The sequence below is a fragment of the Delphinapterus leucas genome, chromosome X (assembly GCF_059928025.1).
Source record: "Delphinapterus leucas isolate spDelLeu-1000000601 "Yukka" chromosome X, BTC_Dleu_Yukka2, whole genome shotgun sequence".
Taxonomy (NCBI): domain Eukaryota; kingdom Metazoa; phylum Chordata; class Mammalia; order Artiodactyla; family Monodontidae; genus Delphinapterus; species Delphinapterus leucas.
Window position 1 is genome coordinate 95,987,365 of NC_143150.1, and position 20,780 is coordinate 96,008,144.

The window sequence follows — 20,780 nt, forward strand, 5'->3', positions numbered from 1 at the left end:
CAAGCTAGGACCAGAAGTTAGCACACCTGTGTATCCATGCACCTTTGGCAAACCACTTGGCTCCTGTGGGCCTCAAAACGAGGGAATTGGGTTAGTCAATAAAGGATATCTTTTCTAATTCTAAAGTTCAGTGGATCTCAGGTTATTTCATCACTGGGCCTGATAAATGGATATCATTTAATGAAGCCAAGTACTCATTTGCTGTCCCTTATCTTAAGCTTTAGCTCTGGTAAACATTGCCCATTATGTTTGAAGGCTATATCACCCTTGCTAGAGAAGGCAGGAACCTCATAGAAATGGAATAGAATTGCTTTTCCTCTGTCGTCTTTAAACACAACACCTCCTATCCAAAACCATGGATCTATCTAAGTTCTCGTAAACTTAAAACTAAGAGGAGACCCACCACTTCTTTGTTATCCACAGCATCTTCCTAAGCAGTGGTCTTCCGGGCCTCAGAGCCTTCCTCATGCTCACAGTTCCTTCTACATGTCAGTATTTGTCACTGCCTGAGAGCCTCCTTTGATAGAAAATCTGAGCTTTTTATAAGGTCCTTGCAGGGCCACTCAAGTTTCTGTACAGAACTTGTGTTTAGGCTCATTTGTGACTGTCTAGTCAGAATGTCATTGTTAGGATTCCCACCCACACAAAATCATCACTCATGAGATCTCCTATTAGTTTTTCTGGTCTGGAGAAGATGCCTGGCTTTTTCCCTGGACTTTCTAGAATATACTGCCTAGCATGTCCTTTCTGCCACCATCTCTTCAGCATTCTTCCCCATCACCAGTCAACTCTTGCATTTTGTTAATTATAAAGACCAGAAGAACCATTTACCTACTGATTACCTTGCCTTTACAAGAGATGAAATTGTCAGGAAGGAAAGTCAAGTATTTTATCAGCTGTTCTGCTTTTAGCCATGATGAAAGTTTATCCTAATATGTGGCATTGCCTACATAAAGAATTGCTCTAAAAGAGAGAAACACATACTGTTGACCTCCATTGGGAAGGCAAATGCTTTGAGAACTTTGAAATACCATATTCTTTAATACCAAGAACTAGCCAAATGGGTTCATAGGCCACAAATCCAACTATATTTCTGAAAGGTGTTTTCTGACTTATTCAAAAGTCGATTGTAAAATACAGTGGGGGAATCGTCCCGTAGTCCTCAGTAAATTAAAATAAGGGCCATTGGGATTAACATATACACACTACTACATATAAAATAGATAACCAACAAGGACCTACTGTGCAGCACAGGGAACTACACTCAATATTTTGTAATAACCTATAAGGGAAAAGAATCTGAATCACTTTGCTGTACACCTACCTGAAACTAACACATTGTAAATCAACTGTACTTCAATTTTTTAAAAATGCAACTGATTTTTATACGTTGAAAAATAAGTAATTTTTAAAAAATAAGGGCATACGTTTTGTTTCCTGCTTCAAATCTTTGAGAATTCAGCAGCTATTGTTGACAAGATCCAAACCTCATCATTAAATTCTGAAGTTGTTTACATTTGTAGTAAAAATAAAGGATGAGAACTTTATCAATATCTAGAACTGATGGAAATGATAAAATACTAGAATTAATTATTTCCATTTATGTCACCAGGAAATTCTACATGTCTAGTTAAAGCAGAATTCTGTTCAAATTGTTGCCTACCTCTCACATTATATAGTGGCAGTCTATTAGCTGAATGTGACCCATAAATAAATTTTATTTTTCCCATATACACACGGTGTTTAAAATAATCTTAATTAGTTATCACATTTGAAAATCAAATATTTAACATAAAATCTGGGTTTCTGCCTTTCCTTGAAAGAACAGAGGATGTGGTAACATTAGGCCCACTTTACTCGGCCCAGTGTTACCGTGTACAATGGCTTATCTAAGTGGAGGTTTGTACAGTATTTGAAGATACTAGTATACTTTAAAGCTACTTTGAAGATAGCTTTTCCAACTGAGATATGGAATCAATGTTGTTAAAGGCTTATTTATGGAAAAGATTCTACTGGAGAACAGGTATCTGAATACTCAAAGGTGTCATGAACATTGAGTAGCTTACCAGGAAGTCAGGACAATATGCCAGACAGTATTTCTGAAGCCTTGGGAATAGATTTGATTATGGTGTGTGTAGCGTTTGCAGCAAATACATTTTCTGCAACGCATGAAAGACTTTTAGCCACATAAATTTGATGCAAAAAGTATTGTCATGCTTCTAGAAGAACTATACTCTTTGAGGCACTGAGATTCCTCAGCCCTAGGACTTCCAAAATCAATTTAAGATCAAGTTATTAATGTAAACCTTTTTTAAAACTCTTCATTGATTCATTTTCTTTTAATGTTAGAGCCCTGAGCAGTGGTATTTAAATATCCTGAGAAACCCCATTTACATACACACATACAAACACAGAGGATTTCTACAATACCATTCATAGGTGTGTTTAAATTATGTTTAATACCACAAATTAGTACTGTTGACTTTAAAAAGCTATTATTTTTGTTTTCTTTAATACAGAGAACTCTAAAGACGACAAAAAGTGGCCCATAATCTCACTGCCCTGTTGACATTTTTTTAATAGTAAAAGTAATAGGCACATGTGATTAGAAAAGATACAGAATGAAAAGCAAAAGGCTTCCACACCTACACTCCCTGAAGAAGGTTTCTTGTAACTATTCCCAGACAAAATTTGTATGCATATGCTAGTATATAAAACCCACTGGCTTTTATATAAGGATATTGTTGAATTTTTATTAAAATGAGTTTGTTTCTTAATGTGATTTATTTGCCTCATGTTTAGAATATTGCATGGTAAAGTTTCTTTTGTGCATATTATACTTTTATTTTACTAATATATTAAAAGCCATATTTCAATGACCCCTGTACATTTTTCATGCTGTCTTACTCCCAATGGCCTCTGTGCATGTAAGTAACCTGTTGAGTGACTGTGCCTCTTTGTTTTTGACGGTTTCCTTTCATTAAGTCCCTTTTTTTAAATCAGCAAACAAACAACTTAAAACCTTTAAAAGTTCAGTCTCTAAGTGTTCTCCTTATATTCTTTGTATGTCGTATTTTAAAATATCCTTTTTTATTGTTTCTCCACCCTATGACTACGTGATGATTTCATTTAGACCGGAGTACCCTCTTCATGCTACTCATATATGGTTAAGATACTGATGTGTAACATATCTGTTCATTTGTCATGTTGATTGTTGATATCTAACTCATTCTTATGTGTTTGAAAAAAATGACTTAATTCAGTAGGATTGGAGTCAGGGCTCTGTAGAGGGAAAGAGATGTGTATACCATTCAGAAAACTTGTGTCATCATCTTGCTCTTTTGTGAGATGCTTGATTATTTCTATATAATAAAATATATCAGCTTGTTGATGGACCTCTTTCATAAGCATACTTTTCTTGATGAAAATATCACTCAGAGGGCAATAGGTATAAAAAGCAATGCCGTAAGCTCTCCTGCTTTTATTTTTGCAACTCTTCGTCGCTCCATTACCACTGCAGCATGACTAGCTAGCTCCGCCACGCAGACAGCCTCATGTTCATTTTGATTTTCTGAATCTGCCATTCTAAACACAGAAAGCATTTTGTGGTTTTTAGCTGTTGCTAGAGAATATGCTTTTAAGTCTTTTAGTCAACGTTTATGCAATCAAGTTATCAAAAAAAATGCACAAATACCCATTAACATGCACTAACCCTTATTTTAACATTGTATTTCTTTTTTTTTAGTATTTTGGGAATGATACTTTTGTTCGTTTGTTTCTGATCTGTTGCATTCCAGAGTATCCTATTTTGCATTTTAAGGTTCTTTGCTACTGGGAAGAACACAAATGTTAAGGACTGAGCTGATATTCAAAGCATTTGGCCATATTGTTTCAGGGAGTAGAAGCTTCTCTTAATGATTGACTGAAGCATCTCAGATTCCTCTATTACACCACGGAATCAATTTCATGGAATTTATTTCAACCCCTCTAAAATCCAGAGCTTATTCAATATTCTTTTAAAAAAGAAATTTCAGTGTGTGCCTGACAACATATGGGTAGTACCACACAGAAAAATATTCTGGGAAACATAGACACGTGATTTTAGCCTTCTTGTGAGAATTTTCAAATGTGTTGTGAGAATTGGACTACCTTAAACTTCAACAGGAACGGTCATCCTCTTGGGAAAGTTTTTGTAATAGTTTTGTGAAGAGGCAGGTTTCCAAAAAACATTTTTTAAAGCGTTTCTTCTCAGTCTGTAATGATTAGAGAACTCCCCTTTTGCAAAAGTTTCCAAGCTCAGACTCTGCTTCATGCTTCCTCCCATTCTGTCCATCCTAACTTACTTACCACACACAAGCTGACAAAGTTTGGGGCCCAGGGAAGCATGTTCCCCTACTTACATACCCAAGACTTTCCATTGAATGGATAGCTGGGTTACAATAAAACTTGTGAGATGCTCATTTCCAAAGCGTGTGAAATCATAGTTGCAAAACTTGACTTTGAAGGAAATCTAGCATGCTACCTTCAGCAACTCTGTTGAAAGAAAGAACCATCAAGTTAAAGACCAGCTGTCCATGCATCTCTCATCCATCCCTAGAAATAATCTAGCTGGCCTCTTTCTTGGTTAACTTTAGTTGCATTCATGTTGGTCGCTGTCTGCAGACTTTTTCTTTTTAGTATTGCTGATTTCTTAGAATTGCAAAAATATGAACAGCATGTTGTTTTGAATGAATTCATATGATTTGTTGGATACTGCATGAAAAGATATGCAGTATCTTTTACAACTGGACTTTTATGCATGTGCTCAACATATCTTTGGATGACCCTGGTTCTAAAGTGCATTTTCATGGGCTTAAAAATGAAATTTTCTCCCAAAAGGTTATATGACTTAAATTACATGTAAGCTGTATATTGTAAGTTGGATCCATATTTTTTAAGACATGGCTTTACTATAATTTTGGTTTTGCCAGTAAAATTATAATTTACATACATGAAATATTCCTTCTGTAAATTTATATTCTTTCTAAATCTTTGCATTTTAGTGTTTGATCAATTAGATCTTGTTACATATGAAGAAGTAGTAAAACTGACAGCATTCAAAAGGAAAACACTAGTCTTGTTAGGTAAGTTTAACTGCATAAGTGGCTTTCTTATTTTCATCTTCAAAACAGTTTATGAATATTATTAACAATTATCAATTTTTAACTTCCTTTTTAAAAAATGACATAGGTGCGCATGGTGTTGGGAGAAGACACATAAAAAACACCCTCATCACAAAGCACCCAGACCGGTTTGCGTACCCTATTCCACGTAAGCAATGTTTCACTCTCCTTTAAGTATATTTTTCCTAGTACTTTTCTAATCTTGTAATTTACATATTTTTTCTGATTACATAAGTAATAACTGTTCATTATAGGAAATTTGGAAAGTCCAGAAAAGAACAAAGAAGAAAATGAGTTAACAGTAAATCCCAACCTCACTCTTAATATTTTATTGTATACCCTTCCAGGCTTCTCTTGGTGCAAACACGTCGTGTGTGTGTGTGTGTGTGTGTGTGTGTGTGTGTGTGTGTGTGTGTGTGTGTGTGTGTGTGTGTGTGTGTGTGTGTGTGTGTGTGTGTGTGTGTGTGTGTGTGTGTTTATCATTGTTGTCGTTTAACAAGACTGAGCTCGTTCAGTCTATTTGTAACCTAATTTTTCCAACAATATGCCATAAATGTTACCCAGATGAATTATTCTTCAGAAAAATAGGTTTTAATGATAGTATAATTTTCTTTGATATAACAATATTTTCCTTAATCTGTACCTAAATTCTTGACTTTTATCACTTTTAAAACCCAATGTGCTATCCATTGTTTATTGTAAAGAATTTTAAATCTGTAATATTTTTATTCCCCTTATTTTCTATATCTTATCCTTAACCTCTTGTCCTCTTTGTTTCCTCAACTACAAAATGAAGTGATTCCAGGAAAATAAAGAGGATTTGAGATCATATGAACACTTAGCAGATACTGGATAGATAATAGCCATCTTGCTACCATCATTTTATTTTATTTTTTATTATTATTATTATTATTCTAAAGTTTAAAATTTGAATCCCAAAAGCTTTTTAGCAGTTAGAGCTTTGTTCGGGGTGGGAAGAGCTAAAGGAGAATGATTTTTAAGAGCAACAGGAGAGTGAATTCCCTGGCGGTCCAGTGGTTAGGACTCTGCGCTTTCAACTGCCGAGGGCCCGGGTTCAATCACTGGTCGGGAAAAAGAGCAATAGGAAAAAATGGGAAGATTGGCTCCATCCTGTGGGGCCTTCCAATGCCATGTCAGCACCATTTACTGTTTTCTCTACATCCCAGAGAGCTGTGAGGCTTCATAAGGCCACTCTCATCCCAGAACCCTGTCTGATTTACTCAAAAAAGAAATTCATCAAATATTCTTTCAGTTGGTACCACTGGAGTTTTCTAGTAAAACGCTTTAAAATGTTCTTTTAATTCTCCTTATGACTAGATCATGAATACAGCAAGCTTCACTAACATTTAGTTTCTTCTTGATCACATAAGCAATTGAACTTCCATGTTATTAAATGGCCAATTAACTAGCTTGGTTTTAAAGTGTGTTATTGCTGACCCCAGTCATGTCTACTTGCTGTAATATTTGACCCTGGGTGTATACATAGCATATGTTTACCTACCGAAATGACTGAAGATAGGACAGCATCAACATAGTATGCTGTTTCTTCAGCTTTTCATGTGCCTGGAGAAAGGGTTCTTCTTTAAAACATCCACATTTTGATGTCCATGAGCACTTGGCAGTTCTACAGTCTAGTTGGGGCAGGAGAGGGGAAACTCCCCCTGGGTTTGGACTCATGTACAACAAAGAATAGCATGAATTTGTTCTTGCTCAAAAAAGGAAAGAAGCAAAGGGAGAAAGAAAACTAAAACTGCTGTTCCTGGCTTGTCTAGAAAAACATTTCCTAAAGTGTGTTTTGCAGAATCCTGGTCCTATTAGTATCCCACAGAACTAGGACTTATTGGCAGATATTTTAGTATACACTCGCTTAGGTCAGGGGTCAGCAAACCTTTTCTGTAAAGGACTAAACAGCAAATACTTGAGGATTTGAAGGCCATATGGTCTCTGACACAACTGCTCAACTCTGCCATTGTGAAAGCAGCCACAGACAATATGTAAACAAATGAGCATGGCTCTTTTCCAATAAAACTTTATTTACAAGAACAGACAGTGGGCCGTGTTTGGCCTACAGGCCCTAGTTTGCCAATTCCTGCTTTAGGTCTTTCCTAACTATTATGGCCATATCTGGCTATGGTTATTATATTTTCAATATGGTATCCCTTCTGCTGTATCCTGACATTCTCCTTTTGCATGATGCTGTATACCAGCACTGTTCAATAGAACGTTCTCTCATAAATGACAGCATTAGATATCTGCACTGTCCAGTACAGTAGCCATTAGCCACATGTGGGTACTGAACCCCTGAAATGTGGCTAGTGAGACTGAGGAACTGAATTTTTAATTTTGTTTAATTTTAATTTACTTAAATTTAAATAACCGTATGTGGTTTTCCATTTTTTTTAATTCTTCTTGTTTCCTTCTCTTAAGACCTAACTGCATTAAGGCATAGAGTGAGTTATGTTAACCCTGGGTCATTTAGTGTCTTTCCCCTGTGGTGACCCATGAAGGGATGAAATAGATCTCACCTAAACACAGAAAGATCCACCAAACCAAACAACTAACCAACTACTGTGGTCCGATGTCACATAAACAAATACGACTTCTAGAATTTAGTTCTACAAAGCTACTGGGGGTGGGAACAGGGCATGAGATATACTACAGAATCTATAGCTTTTAAGAGGAGATTGAGTCTGGGTAGGTCCATTGGGAGCATCAGCTCATAAGCTCAGCCTTTTAAACCTCTCCTGACATGTAACTTTGCAGACACCACCAGACCTCCAAAGAAAGATGAAGAAAATGGAAAGAATTATTACTTTGTATCTCATGACCAAATGATGCAAGACATCTCTAATAACGAGTACCTGGAGTATGGCAGCCACGAGGATGCAATGTACGGGACAAAACTGGAGACCATCCGGAAGATCCATGAGCAAGGGCTGATCGCAATACTGGACGTGGAGCCTCAGGTAATGCCTAGCCAACCCTGGCACCCTGTCGTCCTGCCTGCATGCTAAGCTCAGGTTCTGAAATGAAAAATGGCATCAGAACATCACAGGTCACATAATAATTTAATAGTAAGCTACAGGAAAGTATCGGCAATGAAGGCACCATGAGTTAACCGTCTAGAATGCAAGCTGACTAATCGTTGCACTCAGGGCACACACAGTGTATTTAAGAAGTAGAGACTGTTCTCTTATGAGATTCGGTATACTCAGAAGCTCAATAAAGTGCCCAGTCGGGTCTGTGCCTGCCAGAAATCCTACAGGAGTCTGACTCAGGATGAGACTCTGGCGCTTTAACACAGCAGCCACCTTTCCTCTCTTGGTACAGCTCACGCTAGACCATCAGAGTCTCTGCCAGCATCTTACGTTAATCGCCAGCAAGAAATTCTGATCCTGGGGCCTGGGTCCGAAATACAGCACCAGCTTTATGAATGCAAGCATGAGCGAGCCCCGGGGGATGCCAGGCAGAGCAGGGATAGAGACCTGTGGTGGTTCTTAGCCTCTGCCATATCTTTACTGAGGGACAATGCCTGGCCCTGAGCTAAAACTAGGAGGCATATGGAGAACTTGGAGAGGAGTCAGAGCTAGACGCAGAGACGATTAGATGATCTGCAGATATGTCCTACACTAGAAGCAATAGAAATTGTTAAACTTGAAAAGGAGAAAGCCAAAGGCCTTACATCAAAAATGCTAACAAGCTATTTTTCATCTCTGAGGACAACCTAAGAAGAAGTGGGACTCAAAGCCCAGTAGGAAGGATTTGGGAGTTGTAGACATCAGGGCAGGTTACCAGAGAGGCTTGTGGATGCCCGTGTGACTCCCAGGCCTCCCGTTTCTAAGACCAACCTGTACCAAAAATCCCTTATCACTTACAAATAGAATCAGTATACCACCTGCTGAAATGGTAGACCAGCTCCCCTCAAGCAGGCTCCATTTCATCAGGGGGCCTACCTGGCTACCCCAGGCAGGGAAGATCCCTGTTCAAGGGCCACTGTATGAAACTTGGTCTCCTAGCCATCCCCGAAGGGAGGATGGAACCGGCTTAGCCAGGGTCTGTGTGACTTGGGGCCTGATGGCTCAGTTACTTGGCTCCAAGATCCTAACATCAGGGCCAGTGGCTTCACCCATTTCCATGTCACAGCACCTGATGGGGTTCTTGAACTTGGAATCTGGTTAAGGGGCTGGGGAGGAAAGCAACATTAGGGTGAACACTATACAGTTTACTTAACAATGAACCTGGATCTTTATAGAACTAAATATATGATGTGTAATGCAGACTGATTTTTGTTTAACTACTAATCCCTCCTTACTAGGGATTGGAAAAATCTTCTGGCCAGGGGTGGCTAGAGGAAAAGTCTCAACCCTGGTCCTGGTCTTCGACATCCTCTCCTTGGGTTCCACACTGGTCTTCACCTGAACGTCGTTTTCTGCTGGTAGCAATGTCTCTAGCAGTATGCTGGCTGCGGGGCTCCTCAGACCCCCTCTGCATTACCTCAGTCCACTTTCCAGGGCTTTCTGCCTCACCTGCTGCCGCCACCACCGCCGCTATTGCTGCTGCTGCCCCACTCCTGGCGTCCAGCTCTCCCCATGCCCAGCCCAGCCCAGCCCAGCCATGCACTGCTCTGCACTGCTGAGCGGGAGATACTTCTCTCAGCCTTATCAGGCTGCCCACAGCAGTCACTTTCACGTGTGGCACTGGGCACCAGAACACCCCTCGGCCCGGCCTGGGCGTTTTCCCTGCTCCCTGTCTGCTGGAGGGCTCACTGCATTCTTCTCGCCTGCTTCCTCTGTCCCCTCCTCAGAACCGTGATCTCTTGGGAGAGATAGGGATCCTGTTCTCTGCCTGAGCCTCTTAGGGCCCGTGGCCCTGGGGTCAGGTATCACCCGGATCCTGCTCCTCTAGTTGGTCTGCTTGACCACTCTGGTCCCAGGCTCTCCTGCCCAGTGCTCCCAGGCCTAGTCCTGCTCTCACACCGGCCACTGCATCCAGCGGTCCAGCTGCAGGTGCCCACAGGCTCTGCACCGCTTGGGCTTCTCTGCCTTCGGCCCACTCTCTCCCCAGGCTGGACAAGGCCCACACCCTGCCTTCAAGATGCCCGTGGCCATGACCAACTTGCTGTCAGGCAGGTCCTCGTTGCTCCAGGGAGGCTCTCTCCTTAGGACCTTTTCCCACCCTGGCCCATTTGATTACCTGCTGTACTGTACCTCAGACAGTTTGCCTCAACCAGCGTGTATTAAGTACTTGCTATATTCTAAGCATTGTGACATGAGCTAAGAATACAAATAAGGCAAGCTGGTAAGGGTGAAATTCCTTCCTCAGTGTTCATCAAAAACTGTCTATGACAGAAGTGCCATGTGGCTTTTTTTGGCTGTGTTGGGTCTTCATTTCTGTGCAAGGGCTTTCTCTAGTTGCGGCGAGCGGGGGGCCACTCTTCATCGCGGTGCACGGGCCTTTCACTGTCGCGGCCTCTCTTGTTGCGGGGCACAGGCTCCAGACGCACAGGCTCAGTAGTTGTGGCTCACGGGCCCAGTTGCTCCGCGGCATGTGGGATCTTCCCAGGCCAGGGCTCGAACCCGTGTCCCCTGCATTGGCAGGCAGATTCTCAACCACTGTGCCACCGGGGGAGCCCCCCATGTGGCATTTTTAAAAACCCTCCCATTGCTGACACCACTCCCACTCTGTGTGGACCATAGAAAGCCCCACCTAACACTGGGGTTCAGCTCATTTTTTTTTTTTTTTAGGCACCAAAATTTTTATTAACCCACCTTCTTGCTCTCTTTTGACATTATAAACCAAATTAATCTCTTTTTGACCCAGAGTTGTGATGGGAACCATCAAGTTACAATGTGCTTTTACGTTTCTTTGGCCCCTCTCAACCTCTGGCTATCACTTCTCTCGTCCTTTCTTGGCTATCCCTTAACAATATATTCCAACCCCTGTGAAATAGGGACTAAAACTACCAACCTCATGGTTCTGAGGTTTAAGAGAATGCCAAGCACTAAGCCGGGCTCTCAGGAGCATTCAGTCGCCGGCAGTTCCTCCACACCCTTTGACATAGCTCCTTCTCATCTCTCATGGGCTGAGGAACCGACGAGCCTGTAAACCAAGAACATGGGTAGAAAGTCCATAGGCCAAGTGAGGGCCTGGATGGTAAAGTGCGTGGGCTTTGTGATTACCACCGCCAACTTCCAGCCTAAGGAAGGACTGACTGAGTGAGCAGTTCCAAAACCCCTGAGCTCATGGTTCCCTGTGGGTAACTCCCATGTACCTCTATCATGACCAGGGCTTGAGGAGGGACTTCTCAATTCCCCCTGCCACACTTGGAACAGTATGAGGGATGCAGCAGAGGCCAAAGACTAAGTGACTAGCCCCAGGGAGTTGATGGGGAACATTATCAAACCAGTCTCAAAGGTGGTGCCATTTGTTCTTGGGGAGGAGAGGTGGGACCCAGGCAAGGACAGCAGCTGGAAGGCAAAGGGCAGGCCTGGTTCTCAATAGCGGTAGTGATCAGGTTTGAAGGGGCCATCACGGGACATGCCCAGGTACTGGGCCTGCTTCTCAGTCAGCTTCACATTCAGCTTGCCCAGGTGGGCTTCAGCCACTGCTTCATCCAACTTCTTGGGCAGAAAGTGGACCCCGACAGGGTACTTGTCTGGGTGGGTCCACAGCTCAATCTGCGCCAGCACCTGGTTGGTGAAGGAGTTGCTCATCACGAAGCTGGGGTGGCCCATGGCGCAGCCCAGGTTGACCAGCCGGCCCTCGGCCAGAAGGATGATGCAGTGCCCGTTCTTCAACAAGTAGCGGTCCACCTGGGGCTTGGTATTCACCTTCTCCACAGCGTTCTCATTCAGCCACTTGACATCAGTCTCCACGTCAAAGTGTCCGATGTTCCACACAATGGCGTCATCTTTCATCTGTTCAAAGTGCCGGCCGAGGATGACGTCGATACAGCCCGTGGTGGTGACAAAGATGTTGCCCTCCTGACAGGCCTCATCCATGATGGTCACGTCATAGCCCTCCATGGCAGCCTGAAGCGCGTTGATGGGGTCAGTCTCTGTGATGATGACGCGGGCCCATCTTATACAGGTTGTAGACCCCCGTTGTGGTCTCTCCGGAGATGCATCGGATGCCTGACAAGGAGCTGTGGGTACTTGGTGTGGATGAGGTTGGTGAGGTCACCACCATCGTCCAGAATCATGTTGAGGGGCCCGTCCTTGAAGTACAGCGTCTGCTCAGTGCACCAGATACTCCTCGTCCGTTTCACCCTTCCAGGCGTACACTGGAATGCCAGCCTTGGCAGTGGCAGCTGCTGCATGGTCCTGGGTGGAGAAGATACTGCAGCTGGACCACCGCACCTCAGCACCCAGGGCAACGAGGGTCCCAATGAGGACAGCTGTCTCCACGGTCATGTGCAGGCAGCCGGCAGTGAGGGCGCCCTTCAGTGGTTTGGAGGCCGAGTACATCTCCCACGTGCACGTCAGGCCCGGCATCTCATTCTCTGCAAGGTCCAGGGCCTTGCATCCCCAGGCGGCCAGGCTGATGTCAGCGACTTTGTAAGGCAGCTTGTCTGACGTGCTGGCGGCATTTCCGCACAGAGTGATGGACACGGGCGAAGGGGGCCGAGCCTCAGGCTGGGGATAGGCGCGGGGCGGGTGGCGCCGGGCAGGGCCAGCTCATTTAGTTTGTGCCGTCTTAATTAATTTTAGATAGTTGAGTCCAAACCAAACACATGTCTAATTATACTGTATAAGATGTTGTGGTTCGACTTTAAACCTAAGGGACTATCCTAAAGACTTAAACCAGAAGAAAATGAGTAACCTGGCTTCTTTTAAAATAATGAGAATAGACTGTGTTCCTCTATTTTGCCAAGCATTAGTACTCCTTACCTAATCCTTGTAACACCGAGCTAGAGACATCAGTATCTACTTTTGAGGATGAAGAAACCAAGGCTTAACGTAATTTTCACTTGAACAGTCTTGGTTTGGATTTGGGGGTTTTTGTTTTGTTTTGTTTTTACAGTAAATCTTAGACTCCTTTCACTGTACCATCCTAGAAGAGTTAACCCTGTTTAATCCTTAAGTTGGTGTGCCTTGTATGTATGTAGTAGTACAATTTAAATCTTTATTTTAACATTTAGAAAAATCTGTAAGGCGGTCAAACCTGAGGAAAGCTATAGAGCTGACTTCTCATAAAGCCATGGCTCAGAAAATAATCTATGTCCCTAAAGCTGGAACTATAATACCTCTAGTGTGTAATCAAAACAGTTTTAGATTTTAATTTTATTCTGATTTGTCCATTTGCAGCATTAAAGAGTTGACAGTAGCAGAATATTTGTGGCTTTGCTTCTGCCCCCAGAGGGAAAGGTTGTCATCAAGGGGTAGGTACAGTCTGGTTAGGAATCTGTGCTTGGAAACAACAGCCATGTTTTGAGCTAGAGGCTGTTTTGTGAAGTCAGTTGGCTCTCTTAAGATTGTTTCTGGGGTCACTGTGTTTTTCCTAAGCCCTTAGACCTTTGTGCAAAATGACTCAGATGCTTGCCCTTTTTAATTTTGCAAAAAAACAGATAAGTCTTAAAGATGTCTGCTTCTTAGATACTTGGTCAAATGAGTTTTTATTCCTTGAGGGTAGTAACCTGACAATTATTGGCCATAGATGAGCCATTAAATCAATTTATCTCCAAAAGAGAACTTTAAATGTTAAATTAATGCTTCTTTGGCTGTTTGAACCCAGTGTATTTTCAGTGATCTTTCTAGACTCTCTCTCCCCTCTCTGGGATCCAGAAAGAGATATTTGCCTGTAAATATTAACAAATTTGTGTCTCATCTTAAAAGTCAAAAAGGAAGAGGTTTTAGAGATCATCTTAAAGCCTACCTATTAGTGGCCTGAGGGAGGGGAATCCTTGTGAAGCAATTCCATTTCCTGTTCCTGAACTTCAGGCAAGCTGAGTCTGCACATGCACACACACACCAAAAAAACTGGCCCCCACTTGAGACCCATAAGTAGAGCAGAGTATGGGGACAGAGGCCTTCGAGAAAAAAATGAGGACATGTGTGGTGACTCTGCTGAAGATAAGAGGGAGACTAGGCAAGAACATCTCAGTCAGGATTCTAGGCATCTTATAATCTTTGAAAGTACAATAATATAGGAGAGAAACTCAAAGCCATGAAAAGGAGGAGGAAGCAAATATACTCAGTACTAACCACAGAGACTACTGTAGTTAGTTACTGTGATAAACGTGAAATTTGGCTCTGAACTTCCTGGCAACCAGTACAAAGAGGAGAATGTCACGGATCACATAATTCTCATCTAATAGAAGTATGTCAGTTCTTTCCTTGGAGTTAATTACTAAAAGAACATAACCTGATTCTTAGACATAAGAGGCATTTGGTGGTGTGAGTACAGTCTTCCTGGACAGTCTCATGCAGTAGGTGCAGAATGACCTTCGTGTTTTCGTGGATAAAAACTAAGGGTGTGAATGCCGTGCAGAGAAGGGTAATCCGCAGGGAGCTAACGGTTGCCGAGTCGTGTGTTTTCTGGTGTAGAATAGAATAGCAGGCTAGAACTGAAAATACTCAGACAATTGGGTGGCTATCAGGCTGCAGTCATTGAGTGGAGAAAAGACCATTTCACGACTGGGGTGGCATTCTCGACTTCATCCGTGGGTTGTGGCTGTGTGGACTTCCATCTGGCACTCAGAGTAGCTTCAGCGATGGAAGCAAGGGTAGGGACTGTGCCTTAGGACTTTTTTTTTCCCCATCTAAGTTGCCCAGAAGGTGGCTCTGGGTGGATGTGGGATGATGAGGAAACCTTATGTCTCAACTGACCCTGGAGTCACCTGAATTATGAGCACAGGAAGGATAGAAAAAGGCCCAAAATAATATTCACAAAAAGGACAGTTCTAAGTGAAGATCACTGTTAAGCTCGATTGAGCTATATACAGAGTTTTTCATGACGGTTGTTCCTTGCTAAAATCTTCAGTCACAAAAGGATTTGCAAGGAAATGCCAATTGCCTCTTTCAAAAATGAACATATAGAAGCTTGGAGAGCTCTCCCATGGGGAATCTGAGCCTGTGACTTTCACAATTAAAGCAGTTTGAGGGCAGGTAAAACAATGTGCCAGGCTCCCTTACCCCACAAGGAGAAACTGTAACTAAACAAGAGGAAAAGACAACCCTCAGAATGGGAGAAAATATTTGCAAACGAATCAACGGACAAAGGATTAATCTCCAGAATTTACAAGCAGCTCATGCAGCTCAATATCAAAAAAATCAAACAACCCAATCCAAAAATGGGCAGAAGACCTAAACAGACATTTCTCCAAAGAAGACATACAGATTGCCAACAAACACATGAAAGGATGCTCAACATCACTAATCATTAGAGAAATGCAAATCAAAACTACAATGAGGTATCACCTCACACCAGTCAGAATGGCCATCATCAAAAAATCTACAAACAGTAAATGCTGGAGAGGGTGTGGAGAAAAGGGAACCCTCTTGCACTGTTGGTGGGAATGTAAATGGATATAGCCACTATGGAGAACAGCATGGAGGTTCCTTAAAAAGCTAAAAATAGAACTACCATACGGCCCAGCACTCCCCCTACTGGTCGTATACCCTGAGAAAACCATAATTCAAAAAGAGTCATGTACCACAATGTTCATTGCAGCTCTATTTACAATAGCCAGGACATGGAAGCAACCTAAGTGTCCATCAACAGATGAATGGATAAAGAAAGATGTGGCACATATATACAATGGAATATTACTCAGCCATAAAAAGAAACGAAATTGGGTCATTCGTAGAGATGTGGAGGGACCTAGAGTCTGTCATACAGAGTGAAGTAAGTCAGAAAGAGAAAAACAAATATCGTATATTAACGCATATATGTGGTATCTAGAAAAACGTTACAGATGAACCTATTTGCAGGGCAGGAATAGAAAGGCAGACGTAGAGAACAGATGTGTGGACATGGTGGCGGGGGAGGGTGGGATGAACTGGGCGATTAGGTTTGACATAAATACACTACCATGTGTAAAACAGATAGCTAGTGGGAACCTGCTGTATGGCACAGGGACCTCAGCTCGGTGCTCTGTGATGGCCTAGTTGGGTGGGATGTGGGAAAGGGGAGGGGATGTGTGTATACATATAGCTGATTCACTTCACTGTGTGGCAGAAACTGACAACATTGTAAAGCAAGTATAGTCCAATAAAAATAAATAAGTAAAAAAATAAAATTCAGAAACATAATCCTAGGAAAAGTGAATCTTGCACTAAACAGGAAAGTCAAAACCTTTACCAACCAATTTGCCTCTTACATGCCTTTATATTCATAGAGGCCAAGAGATTCTCTTCAGCCATGAAAGCACAGTGCCCTCTAGTCAAACCTGCCTCAAAAGGCAAAATAGACTTTGTGTGAATTATATGTACTGCTTTTACATTTTTGTTTGATCAAAAGACTATTTCTGCCAGGTGCCATCTGGGGCATGAGGAGGACAACCGAACAAGACGCAGCCCCTGCCCTCAGGAAGCTTAGCCGCCAGCATTCAGGCACTTGCATTTCCAGGGTGGCGGGCACTACAGGTGCCTAAGTGTGGGTGTGTCAGGAGCATACCGGCAGGGCGCCTGACTCGGCTCAGAGCTCATAAAGGACTTTCCAGAAGAAAGAACACTCAGCCAAGCAATAGGGAAAGTGGGGAGGGGGATGAGGGGATGGAACGTCCAGGCGGAGGGAGTAGGAAGACAAAGGCTGGCCCTTTCTGGAACTGAAAATACTTCGGCGGGTCCAGTCCATTGGAAGGGAAGAGACAGAAAGGTAAGCGTGGGCCAGCTCATGAGGCAGGGATCTGACATTTATGCTCAGGAGGGTACATTTTATCCCAAGGCCAAGAAGGAGCTCCTGAAGGGCTTGGAGTGGAGGTGTGATGGAATGGGATTTGCATTTCCAAAAGACTGTTCTAGTGGCAGGGTTTAGTAGGATTGGAAAGCAGCAAAACTGGAGGCAGGGCACCCAAACTGCTACTACAGCAAACCAGACACAAGAGGGAGGAATAGGGCAAAGCAAACAATTGAAAGGCTATTTACAAAGCAAACTATGTGGCTAAGAGAATAGACATGTTAAATTCTTATATAAAGGACAGCAAAATATTTACCCCTGACGCATACGAATTAATTACATGTCAGTCATTTGTGAACTGTGTGCCTATGTTGGGTTTTGTTGCGGGGTTGGGGGTGTCCTGTCCTAGGGGAGCAGCAGAAGCAGCAACCCCTTATCAGAATCAACTCCCACAGCATCAGATACTGGCTTTGCAGTATGTCTGTGCAAACTAGTAGCTTGCAGTTAGAGGTTTCTGATACCTTGGAATGGAACTGAAAGGGGCCTCAGAGGTCCCTCTCCCTTGTATGCGGCATCTTCTCATGGGCCTACAAATTGCCCACAGCCATACGGCTTCTATAGTGGCTCCAGGCTCCATCCCTGGACAGAGTGTGCCATCCCTATGAGTCCCACAGAGGAGAGGGCTTTCCTCAGGACAACTCAGAAGGCCTATGTCAGTGCGAACACAGCCCTCGCGGTCACAGTGGCCATGATTTGCTCTCCTCATGAGCAATCTGAAATTTGAAATGTGGTGTAGTGCACTCTGGATAAGTGCTGAAGCCACCCTGCTGGTCTGAGTCTACCCCAAAATGCATTTCCTAGGAATTAAAATTCAGGCTACAATTAATAACCAGGTTTAAATGAACATTAACCAACATAATCAGTGTTCACTTTTCTGAAGAAAAATAAGTCGGATTGATTCATGAGATTCATAAGAAAAACGTCCAGTTTGTCAGCTTTTATTTGCCAGTGGCTATTTTCCATCCTTTGGATGAAAAGAAGTAATATAAGTTATTTATAAAGTTGGTAAATTTAATAATATCTTGCCAAAAATTTGAATCAAGGGCTTTTCCAGTTGTATAATTTTCTGTGAACTCATCTGAATGTTGCATTAGTTATTTCTCCTTTTAAGTCTCAGTTTTCTTTTTTTTTTTTTTTTTAAACACAGGCACTGAAGGTCCTGAGAACTGCAGAGTTTGCTCCTTTTGTTGTTTTTATTGCCGCACCAACTATCACTCCAGGTTTGAATGAGGTAAGAATTAATCAGTTTTTCCTCTAATAGCATTCCCCCCCGAGTAAGGATGCATTTGTGCTGTGCATTCCAGAGCAAAGCCCTATCTCATTAAGACAACTAAATGAAGCTCTGCTTTGTTTTCCATGCTGGCCAGTAAGATTTCCAGAGCTTGAGGTCCTCTTTCAGGAGTAGGAATTACACACCACAGAGAGGTGTGGTTCTTCTGAGATCAGAATCATTAGGCAAATGCAAGCTTTAGTCTCCAGTGCAGTCCGCGCCCTGGGGGCCTTATCCATGGCCTTATCCATGGGTCTGCTCCTGCCCTGTGGGGCTGCCAGCCCCTCCTCCCCTGATAGCGACTGTGCTGAGAGCTCTGGGCCAAGAATTGCCTTGCCTGGGGAGAACTATAAGGCATCCACCTCCTTGGCTGGGCTGCCCAGACTCCCCTAGGCAGCCTCCGGAGTGGAACCCGTGCAGAATCTCTACCCAGGCCGCTGGAGACTACCAAACCTGGAAATGAGCTCTGTCCCCTCTCAGGCCTACTCAAGTCAGCAGCCGCCACAGAGATGGTGCCTGCGAGGGTCGGCAGCACCATCTAGAACCAGGCTGGCTTACACAGCCTTCTATTGCTGGGCAGATAAGAAGGTAGTTATGGAGTGTCTGGTGAGTATATTGCTGCTTATCTGCTGTAGGGTCGTTCTTAAGAGGAAACTCTACACAAAGTTTTCCTGAAGGCCATCACTTCTGCAGGGTCTAGAAATCACCAGGACGCTCTTGGCACTGTTCAGTTAACGGTGGCCTAGACTCACCCCAGCTTATGACAGTAAAATCAAGGCTTGGAGATTTTCACTTTAAGGAAAACTAAATATCTAGATTTAAGGAAGATTAAAGAACTAGATTTCTATGTCACTCATATTTTTCAGTCATTTTTCGCCATTTCATTTGCAAAAGATGTATTCCTTGGTAAATTCTACTTCTCCATCTTATTTAATACACAAACATGTTTGAAACGCCACATTGTGGTTAGCTCTTATCCTTTGGTTACCATGTATTTTTCTTGAATTATCATCTTTGTTTTTGTTTTTGCCTATTTTCCTGCCCTTTTACTAATTTTCCATAGCTGCCAAAATGGTGCAGAAAATTGCCTGTAAGTACCAGCTAGGAGGTGATGAAATACAGCCTCGTCTCCTTTCATAGATTTAGAATGTAGACATTTTGTTCCCACAAATCCTTGCTTTTGCTGTTAGAATAAAGGCATTTTGTTTTCACTGAGTTAAACCCTGCTCACGTGTAAGTCAAGCCTGCAGACAAGCTGTTGTAGAGGAAGAAACTGACAAACATGGCTTCATCTTATAAGATCCTTAAGAGGGAGCTTTATTTTTGTGTGTGTGACGAGAACTGCATTAAAAATTTGATGCTCTCAGCCATAAATTTTCTTGAATGTTTTCATCAGCCCAGCTTTCTGAGCAAATTATAAACTCTGCTAGTGGTTCTTGAAGCCCACCCAGGACTGTATATTCCAATAGAATCCCCTAGCCCGGAGAGTGACGTGGTAGGAATTGCTCCTTCTCATACTGGTAGGAAGCACTCCTGTCTTTGGGTGAATGCATGTTTCCTAAAATGGGGCTTTTGCTTTGTGTTTATTGTAAAGCCACAGTGAAAATACTATGCTTTTTAAGTGCAAGCAGAAAGTGTGCTGATATGACCTTAGAAGGTGATGATTAACTGAGGTCTTATCTACACTGAAGTAGTTAACACCTAACATTCAAAGCATGCCACGTCCTGCTTTGAAATTCCGGTAGATGACAAAGCAGGTTAGGACACTCTCATCTCAGAGTGTCCTGATAGAAAAGATTGAGTCCCCAACTTTTCTGGTGTCTGTCATCCCCACTGTGGTGCTGTGATGGAATCGAGTGTTATTATTTCACCTCGAATCCCCTTGCCAGAGGGCTGCACCCACAGGCCGAGGTTCATCAGGAAGAGTCTCTTACGAACAGATGGGCCTCTGAGAAGAGGAGGGCTCCTAAGCCAGCAGTGGGTGCCAACAGCTCCCAAGTCCCTGAAGGCACCGCACCTTTTAGTTTCTCTGGAGATCTGTCTCTGTCATCATGGGCCCCCATTTCCTAGTAGACTTTCTCTGTCTCTTGACTATAGATTTAACACTCATCAAATCGTATAATGGCCAGTATTAGCCAAGTGCTTGTTCTTTCAGTAACATTTATTAAGCACTTACTATGTATAAGCCACAATGCCAAGTGCTGGGCACAGCAAGGCAAGTTTGAGCTCTAGTTGGGGAGAGAGATACTAATCAAATAAACAGGTATTTAATTGTGTGTGTGTGTGTGTGTGTGTATATATATATATATATATATATATATATGTATATGTATATGTATATATATTTCAGACTCCACCCAACAGCTCAGCTATCTAGTCGGTTACTTTGACTTACAAAGTTTCCTGGTTTCAAATTTGAACTTGCCCAT

The 20,780-nt window shown here is 42.7% G+C and overlaps 1 protein-coding gene and 1 pseudogene across 9 annotated transcripts in view; one reads left to right on the forward strand and one right to left on the reverse strand.

The window, feature by feature from the left end:
- The window catches only part of CASK (calcium/calmodulin dependent serine protein kinase), a 391,721-nt gene that overhangs the window by 364,476 nt on the left and 6,465 nt on the right, over window positions 1-20,780 (forward strand). For all 9 annotated transcript variants that reach the window (XM_089904607.1, XM_022556423.3, XM_089904603.1 and 6 more), the window contains 4 exons: window positions 5,043-5,123; window positions 5,230-5,310; window positions 7,947-8,149; window positions 18,229-18,312. In XM_089904607.1, coding sequence (XP_089760733.1) covers window positions 5,043-5,123; window positions 5,230-5,310; window positions 7,947-8,149; window positions 18,229-18,312 — 449 coding nt within the window. The remainder of the gene's footprint in view (window positions 1-5,042; window positions 5,124-5,229; window positions 5,311-7,946; window positions 8,150-18,228; window positions 18,313-20,780) is intronic.
- LOC149744339 (adenosylhomocysteinase pseudogene) lies at window positions 11,637-12,704 on the reverse strand (annotated as a pseudogene).